We start from the raw sequence: 9,840 nt of genomic DNA, 5'->3' as shown, positions 1-9,840 counted from the left end.
TATATATATATATATATATATATATATATATATATATATATATATATATATATAATATAAATATATTTTGAAATACATTTCAAAATATTTTTATTTTTATTATATGTAAGTTTCTGTCTCATACCTTTGGCATTTTTTTGTATGTTTTTGATTTTAATTATTGAATAATAACTAAAAAGATAAAACCACCTACACCACATGGCGCTCAGGTCATCCTGGCCTGAAGAGGGCGCACGTCACAGTGCCTGACCCCGCGCCACCCTGCAGAAACCAGCCGAGCGAAAGTGAGGACAGTCAGAGGGAAAGATGGTGGCTGTGAGAAACATGCAGAGACTTTGGGGACTCGGTGTGAGTGCAATCCGTCAACACGCAGCTCTGAAAACAAGCAGGGTGGTGCAGCAGAAAGCTTTCCGACTCAATGTAAGTGTAAAATATCAACATTTGACTGGGTAAAAGTTATTAACATTAACTCTTCGGTGTGTCGGTGTGTGTGCATTATTTACAAGGACTAATTCCTTGCCAGCGATCTATAAAGCAGTCGGTGGTTAGGAGGGATCCGGGGACATTTATGGTACTGAAAGATGAAAAACACTGATACTGATTCTATTACATGATGCATAACTACATATTATAGTAGTTTATAGTTGTGTATAGCAGTGTGTGATGTGTTGAGCCAGTAGTATTACTAACCAGCACTGTCACGCACTCTGGATGTTCATAACTGATGAATAAGACTGTTATAACCACTACAGGAATAGATTACTGAATGTATTTAACGTCGATTAAACTCTAGACTGGTATATGACGTTTGCCGGTGGTCACTGCGCATGTGCGTTTTGCTCGTCTCGGTGCGTTTGCCACCTGGAACGGCGCTGATTGGTTGATTTCAGGAGGCGTGAACACTTACCTTTTCAGTCCTTCACCAAATCTCCTGATGTGTCTAGTAAAAACAGACTGTACACTGGTCATGTCTTGTCAGATCCTCCCAGAGTCAATCCACCATCATTATGACTTATAGAAGCTATTAACATGATAGAGAAATGCAGTATAACAGAGCGCTGCATCTCAGACAGGAATCTCATACAGTGAGAATGAATGCCATTACTGAAGCAAGAAACCCAATGAACTCAATTCAAAAAGTCTCCTTTCACTGCAGCCACAACTGCACCACCGGCATACATCATCTCTAGCAAACGCATTAATGTTAACCCTATAAAATGACCCTGTATTTTCCAAGCATTTTTTATGCATTTATGCATTTATTCCATCTGTAACCTTTTCCCAGTGGGTTTGAAATGAAGGCAAATTGTGTTTTTGTGCAAATTCTACAGAAAAGAAAACACAAAAGTATAAATAGTTCATAAGTGTATCTGTGACCAAAGCAGTTTCTTCTCCTGTACATGAATCCATTTGAGTTTGTGCGGTATGCAAGCTCTAACCAGTGTGCTTTCTGACCATCTAATCAAAGGACACGGAAATACAGACTTGATTGTACGCCTGCTAGACGGCCCCAGTGTTGCCAACTCAAAATCTGATTGGTTCAAGCAGACAAGCTTTAAACAAACATGTACTTCACGCTACTGGTGTTTATTCTGAAGCCCTGAATGTAGATTTCTTTGACCCTGGCAATATATGACGGCTGAAATATGATCGGATAGAAACTTTACCTTAACATACACTTACAGAACATACAGAAGGCTATGAAAGGAATAGACAGTGGTTCAGAAAGTGTTTAGGCCAGCAGAGAAGGCCTTTCTAACATTGTGTATATCAGAGATGTTCATTTAGGAGATGCAGGTAATGAGGCAGGGCTTCACCTGTTATATTCCAATAAAAAGTAAATGTAATAAAATCTTACATTTTATTTATATATATATATATATATATATATATATATATATACATATACATATATATATATATATATATATATATCTCCGATCTGTTATAAACGCCATTCCTCTATGATCATTTTTATAGCAAATGGCGATTAAATGTGGTGTTCAAAAAACACATCGGAATCTGATTTTCCGGTGTCTTTTTGCGATGCAATGGATCACAGAACTCACCGATCGGATCACATTATGGTTTTTGAGTCGCAAATCGGATCATTTATCGGATCAGCGAAAAAAAGGGGAGGTGAAAAATAACATTTGCTTTCCATTTATTACAAGAAAAGTTACAGAGGGGCTTTTCAAGAAGTTCTGCTCCTCCGCTAGCCATTGTTGTTGATTGATTAACATGTGCAGTTCACATGCACAAATGACTGCTCTGTTATGAAATTACTTAAAGGAGCAATAAATCCGCGGTTCACGTGCGTGCTGAACCGTGAGTGGATCAAGAAGTTGAAAACATGGCATAATTAGCTTTTAGATTCGTTTTGATTTCTGTATGATCTTTTTTCCCCTTATACTTGCATCCTGTTTTTTTCTGAGCCATATGACCTTCCTTTCTCATACAACAGGCAGCTCATTGCCAGCAGTCTTATGATTCATCCATGGAGAAACCTCAGTTTCCCGGGGCCTCGGCAGAGTTTGTCGATCACCTGGAGTTCATCCAACCCAACGTGATCTCTGGAATCCCTGTGTATAGAGTCATGGACAGACAGGGCCAGATTATCAACCCATCTGAGGATCCACAGGTAAGACATAGAACTTCGGAGTGGTAGCTGCAGTTGTGTTTTGTAATGAGTTCATACCATGACCATGAAAATGTTTGTTTCTGATTGGCTGGCATTTAAATCACAGATCTGAATCAATGCTCCTGAGACTACAGTATGTAATGTTGTGGTTTGTTATAGTGCTGTTAAATAAATAAAAAAAATAAATAAAGAGAAACGAATGGCATTTACACATTGTCTGAAAATCTAATAACGAAAAGCCAGCTATCGTGTGCCGTAATGTAACCATAGCAACAATCACAAGGGAGTAGAAATGATTTAGCTTTTGTTAGATAATGTTTGGGGGGTAAATTGTATGAAGCCGATTTCAACACTCTGGTAAAAAGCTGCGCTGTAAACGAGATAACGTTCCCCTGAGGCATACTTTCATGCTGTCCCTTCTGTTATCTACTGATTTCAGGATGTGGTCTTGGGGGTCGTATTTTTTTTATTTTAATTACATTTTTTGAATACATTTTTTAAATTTATTTTTTGTATGATGAGTCGGACCGGTCAGCTGATTCGCATTGTCGGATAAATAAAAGATTTTCCTCCAGTTCAATTCAGGCAATCTATTCTTCTTCCTGGCTCTATAGCTCTCTAAAGATACAGTGTTGAACTTCTACCAAAAGATGACACTCCTCAACACGATGGATCGCATTCTGTACGAGTCTCAGAGGCAGGTACGAGCTACAGCCTTTTTCGTTTTTCTCTTTGTTTGCCGTTATGACCTGGTAACGAGGACACGGTGTGACTCTGACTTCTGTTTGATTCCGAATTCAAGGGCCGTATCTCGTTCTACATGACCAACTATGGTGAAGAGGGCACTCACATCGGAAGCGCCGCAGCCCTCAACTCCGATGACCTCGTGTTTGGACAGTATCGAGAAGCAGGTGAGAGTCAGCTTTTAAACCAGTCTTGTTTATGAAGTTCCTGTTCTCACTTGTTATATTCCCCCAGCACTCTCTCTTCCACTCTCTCTCCGACTATGTGAATATGTCTCTCTCTCTCTCGTCCTCTCTCTCGTGCTCTCTCTCTCTCTCTCTCTCGTCCTCTCTCTCTCTCTCATTCTCGTTCTCTCTCTCTCTCTCGCGCGCACTCTCTCTCTCTGTTTTTCTTCTTCAAAGACTGTTGTAGAACAAGACTGGTATTACGTTTGTTATTAGTGTGTGTATATAAGTATATAAAATTGCAGTAATGTATTGGAATAGACGATTTTCATAAGGATTTCAGTTTCAGAAGAATTATTGCCGACCGTAGTTTTGTTGGAGAGTTTCTATTTTTAAAATTGTGTGTAAATTGGAGCATGGTGCTGTGTGTCCTCGTCTGTAGGAGTGCTGATGTACCGCGGTTTTCCTCTGGACCTGTTCATGGCACAGTGTTATGGAAATGCTGATGACGTGGGGAAGGGCAGGCAGATGCCCGTCCACTACGGATGCAAAGAACACCACTTCGTGACCATTTCGTCTCCTCTGGCCACTCAGATTCCTCAGGGTGAGAGAGTAATCTTACAGCACGCTGGGCTTAATAACCAGAGTCAAGACGCTTTTATTGTCATTTCAACCGTATATACTGTAGCTGATGCAGGATACAGTGAAATGAGACACCGTTCCTCCAGAACCCTGGTGCTACATAAAACATTATAGAGCGACATCACACAACATAGAGCTACATAACAGAACACAGAGGACTAAAGCGAGTGTCCTTGCCACATAAAGTGCATCGTATCCTTCTGGATGCAAAGTCCACATTCAGATGTAATTTAGGGAGCACAGTCCTGAGATTTGCAATATTCAAACAGTGGCCTCTAAATTTAAACCCTCAAGCAAGCAAAACATACAAAAAACAACACAGTGGATTCACGTTTATTATTATATTTTGAAAACACCAGTTTTTATGCCGGTCGTTTTATTTTATTTTGTTGTAATTATCCACCACACCTCAAAGGCCGTTCCGTGAAAATATTGTCTGACATTAAACCGGTACGTGGCGCAAAAAAGGTTGGGGACCACTGCCTTAGAGTACACAGAGCGCCTTGTTAGCGTTAGTGCTCAGTGGAATGTGGCCTTCGGGTACGATAACGGTGGTGAATTCACAGGGTAAATAAAAAGGTCATCTCACAACCATAAACTCCACCAGCGGTGAGCAATAGAGTCAAACCCTGCAGTAGCAGGGGGCGGAGTCACAGGGCGCGCAGGGCAGTTCTGCAGTAATTATTCACAGTAGAGTCTGAAATATAACCATCATATAGAAATATCACTTCACTGCTCTGGCACTATGAGTTAATTATTTTTATATGAGTACTCTTTCTTTTTTTCTTTCTTTCTTACTCGCTTTTTATCCATTTGTTTATAATTTCGCATCTCAGCTTTAACGCCTTTTCAGTGAACCGCTCACATTTCCACAGTCATCAGTAATTAAATGCTGTGGTGTCCCGCAGCATGTAAAATAAATCTCACAATAAAATGTAAAAAATATATACAGCTGCACTGCAGGGAAAAGCAGAAAGATCAATTATTATACCACAGAGCTCCGAGTTTATATGTTGCTTTATGTGCTGCCTCGTTTTTTTTTACTGATACCGATAGCAAGATACTGATTAATCAACTTAAAATGAATGATAAAAAAAACTAAACAAATGTGCTAATAAAAAATAAATATTAATATATAAATTAATATAATTATATCAATATATAAATTAATATAATTATATATTTAACAAATATAATATAGCACTCTCCTTGACATCTCGCATAAAAAAAACAAATAGCACGCAGTGTCAGCACGCTCTCGTAACTGTCTATGGATTTTTGCAGATCAACGGCCGATAATATCGAGCAAATAATCGCCAAAACCAATTAATCTGTCGACAGAGTTCATGTGTATATATAGCGGGAACGTAACCACAACCTGAATGTACTTTTCACGTCACGTGTCCTTTTTCCATCAGTGAAATTTGTTTATTATTGTCTCCTTCACAGGTCATCTATATGTTCATGAATTATATAAATATTATCAATAACTGCACAACTAATATCTGTTTTTTTTTGTTTGTTTTTTTTTTACAAAAATGCCAAAGCTTTCAGCTGTGAAACAATAATAATTATTAGCTAAAGTAAGTGTGTGTGTGTGTGTGTGTGTGTGTGTGTGTGTGTGTGTGTGTGTGTGTGTGTGTGTGTGTGTGTGTGTGTGTGTGTGTGTGTGTGTGTGTTGTGGCGGGAGCGGCGTACGCTATAAAGCGGGAGAACAGTAACCGGGTGGTGGTCTGTTACTTCGGGGAGGGAGCTGCCAGCGAAGGAGACGCTCACGCCGGCTTCAATTTCTCCGCCACGTTGGAATGTCCGATCATATTCTTCTGCCGCAACAACGGCTACGCCATATCCACCCCCACCCACGAGCAGTACCGCGGCGACGGCATCGGTCAGCTCTTCTCTTCTCTTCTCTTCTCTTCTCTTCTCTTCTCTTCTCTTCTCTTCTGTACCTATTTTCTTTCCATTTTGCACATTTTTCTCTTTTTTTACTTTTACTTTTTTTTTAACTTGATTTCTTTCTTTCTGTCTATCTTTCTCCTCATATTTATTTATCTAAATTTTCCAATTATTTCCCTTGTCTGATTATTTTTCTTTTGTTTTTTTCCATCTTTCTGGTTTAGCTGCTCGAGGACCAGGTTATGGCATGCTGTCTATCCGTGTGGACGGGAACGATGTGTTTGCTGTCTACAACGCTACCAAGGAAGCACGGCGCAGAGCAGTGGCCGAGAACCAGCCTTTCCTCATCGAGGCCATGACTTACAGGTAGAACACAAATTTAAGTTCATCATATAAGAATAAGAATAATAGTATAAATAATAGTAATAATAATTAAATGTACTGAACTTAATTTTTTTTACTATTATGACACTCCCCAGCCTATGACTTATTTTACCCATAATACCCTGTTTTGTTTGTGTATAAAATCCAGAAAATTTACAGTCAGGCTCATAATTTAACTGGATTAATTTCCAGTAATATTTAATTAAATACATAAAAACCCACCCTCTCTCACCCTCTCTCACTCTCTTTCTCAACTTCTCACACCCTCTTTCTCACACTCACCCCCTCTTTCACACTCTCTTTACTTTCTCTTACCCTCTCTCTCACCCTCTCTTTACTTTCTCTCACCTCTCTCTCTCTCTCTCTCTCTCTCTCTCTCTCACCCTCTCTCTCTCTCTCACCCTCTCTCTCTCACCCTCTCTCACACTCTCTTTACTTTCTCTCACCCTCTCTCTCACCCTCTCCTCTCTCTCTCTCTCCTCTCTCTCACCTCTCTCTCACCCTCTCTTTACTTTCTCTGACCTCTCTCTCACCCTCTCTCACCTCTCTCTCTCTCACCTCTCTCACCCTCTCACCCTCTCTCACCCTCTCTTTACTTTCTCTCACCCTCTCTCTCACTCTCTCTCTCTCTCTCTCTCTCTCTCTCTCTCTCTCTCTCACCTCACCCACTCTCTCTCTCTCTCTCTCTCTCTCTCTCTCTCTCTCACCCTCTCTCTCTCTCACTCTATTTCTTATGAGCTCTTTTTTCTTTTATTCTCTTTTTACGGCTTTTAAATGATTATTGTAATAACTGTAACATAAACATATTAGATTTAGTAGTTTCCTTCATGTCGCTACAAATTAGAAGCAAGGAAACAGAAGACTTGATGGTTGTCCTAGAATTTCATTCCATCTTTTCTTTCTTTTTTTGTTGTTTACAAGCACATTCCAGTATTTTTCTTGCACTTTCTTTTTTTTATTTCCCACTCTTTTGGAAGTGTGTTTTTCTTTTGTCCTGTGTGTGTGTGTGTGTGTTACAGCAGTCTAGGCTCAATTCTTATTTCCCTCCGAGCTCTTACTGAATCTTATATTCATTTGTTTGTGTAAATATCCCTGGCTGTATGAGAAGCTATTTCTTCTTCTAACTCCTCCCGTCCCCTCGGCTCAGGATCGGCCACCACAGCACGAGTGACGACAGCTCGGCTTACCGCTCGGTGGACGAGGTGAACTACTGGGACAAGCAGGACCACCCCATCTCACGCCTCCGCCACTACATGAGCGCGCGTGGCTGGTGGGGCGAGGACGAGGAGCGCGCCTGGAGGAAGCAGTCGCGCAAGCTCGTCATGGAAGCCTTCGAAAAGGCCGAGCGGCGTCTCAAACCGAACCTGGAGTTAATTTTCACCGACGTCTATGACGAAATGACCCCGGGCCTCACCAAACAGAGGGAGAGCATGATGAGGCACCTGCAGCAGTACAAGGAGCACTACCCAGTAGACCTGTATGAAAAGTAATCACTACGATTCGATTTTAGTCAGTTCCCCCCGACACTTCAGTTCAGGGGGATTTTGATGATCTGAAACAGAAGAGATGATATTCATAGTGTTTGAATCCTTAAGCACAATTACTTTCATGTAGATACCTCGGTTTGATTTAAATCTGCGAAAATTACGAGTTACACATCGAATTTTTTTCCATTTTGAAATGCGAGAAATCGATTCGAGACTTTAGCATTGCGCATACAGATATTTCCGTTCAAACTTCCCAGACTCAAAGATGGTGTGTGTGTATATGTATATGTATATGTATATGTATATGTATATGTATATGTATGTGTGTATGTACATACATACATCTGCCACTAGTGGCCACTCTGTAGTGCCTTTTATGATTGGACACTACTGGGGCATGGCAGGAGGAAGCGAGGCTTTGTCTCGATCAGGATATTTTACTATTCAGTCCACACCGAATATCACGGTTTAACCCGGGCTTTTAAATGTGATTCTCTCAACAGTTACAAATGAATTCTAATACTGTACATCTACAGCTGATCTACTTGAGCTGTATATACACCTTCACTGTAACCTCGCTACAGAAGAACAGCAAATTTGGAGTCACTTATTATCATAGTCACTCATATATTATAGTTTCTTTTTCAGTGACTCTCTTGCACATGTGGGAGGATTGGAATAAAGTCATTAGGCATTATTTCTGGGAGTTTTTGTTCTGTCGATGGGGATTGTATAAGCTGTTTCATGGTGGGTTGATGTAGTCCGTGTCCTTTAGTATGGCGTATGAATTTGAAGGAAACGTATTGTTTTTTTTTTTTAAACAGAAGTGCTGCTCCGTCACATTTTCCTTTACTGTTACATTATATTTGGGATGACTTTTTTAGGTCAGATGTTTAGGGGGATTTGTTGATTGTTTGAAAGAGTAATAAAATGCTTGTGAAACAATAGCTGTACATGCCAATTATTGTGTATCTTTGTGTGTTGGGGTTTCTTATTATACATTTAATTAGGAATTCATTTAATATTGGGGAGGTGGTAGCCTAGTGATTGAAGCATTAACGGCCATACCAGGCTGCTACTCTTGGGCCAATGGGAATAAGTGTCATGGATGATCCCAAGCCCTGCTGCAAAAGGAAGATGGGTGGGCGTTGGGCTAGCAACCTGACCCCGTAAAAAAACTGCTACGGAAACAGTAAATAAGCTATCAGGCTCCTGCAGCTCAATGCGCCTCATGACACAGGAGGACCAAAAAATTTTTCATAAAATAAAAAAATATAAATAATGTTCAGTGAAAGCTTTGTTCTTTGAAAAAGCAGGAACTCTGTTTTCATACACAACTAAACTGAAGAACCATATTTGTTATAATACTCTTGAGGTGATATAAAAAAATTCCAAGTCTCTTTATAAAATGGCAACAGATGGCAGCACAAGCCTGCATGCGCAGTCAAAGGGAGCACCGATTTTCATAACTCAGTATGCCAAAAGACATTGTCTTGTGCACATCTGGAGCTGTGCAGCTGGTGCTATTCTGACCACGTGCGCACTCAGCTCTCCTCACCCACCCTACTTGCCAGATTTGGCTCGTGCGGACTTCACCGTCTTCCCGAAGATGAAGCTCCAGTTCAAAGTTCGCCATTTTGACACCATTGGGATGCATAAAAGAACGCCGGGATGTACAAGGTGAAGATAAGTACAATATCTCCTGCTTTTATTTGCCACATTACATTACAGTAAAAAACTATTTTCCTCACAAATCCAAGCTTGTTAGAGAAGGTTGCGATCAGAGCACCAGGTCTAAAGAATTAAGGGTCTTGTTCAACCTTTTGATCAGTAACCCAGAGCCTTATGCAGTACATTGAGGCAACAATTCCCAAGGTGATCC

General features: G+C 40.3%; 1 protein-coding gene across 1 annotated transcript; it reads left to right on the top strand.

The window, feature by feature from the left end:
* The first annotated feature begins 260 nt into the window (after positions 1-260).
* Positions 261-8,905, top strand: bckdha (branched chain keto acid dehydrogenase E1 subunit alpha). Its single transcript, XM_046865340.1, has 8 exons — positions 261-420; positions 2,465-2,641; positions 3,256-3,342; positions 3,444-3,552; positions 3,992-4,153; positions 5,873-6,079; positions 6,312-6,453; positions 7,619-8,905. The coding sequence occupies exons 1-8, from the start codon at positions 307-309 to the stop codon at positions 7,959-7,961; spliced, it is 1,341 nt and encodes a 446-aa protein (XP_046721296.1). The 5' UTR covers positions 261-306; the 3' UTR covers positions 7,962-8,905.
* The last annotated feature ends 935 nt before the right edge of the window (positions 8,906-9,840 follow it).

Source organism: Silurus meridionalis, chromosome 13, assembly GCF_014805685.1.
Source record: "Silurus meridionalis isolate SWU-2019-XX chromosome 13, ASM1480568v1, whole genome shotgun sequence".
Classification (NCBI taxonomy): Eukaryota; Metazoa; Chordata; class Actinopteri; order Siluriformes; family Siluridae; genus Silurus; species Silurus meridionalis.
This window is presented reverse-complemented; position numbering and strand designations above follow the sequence as displayed.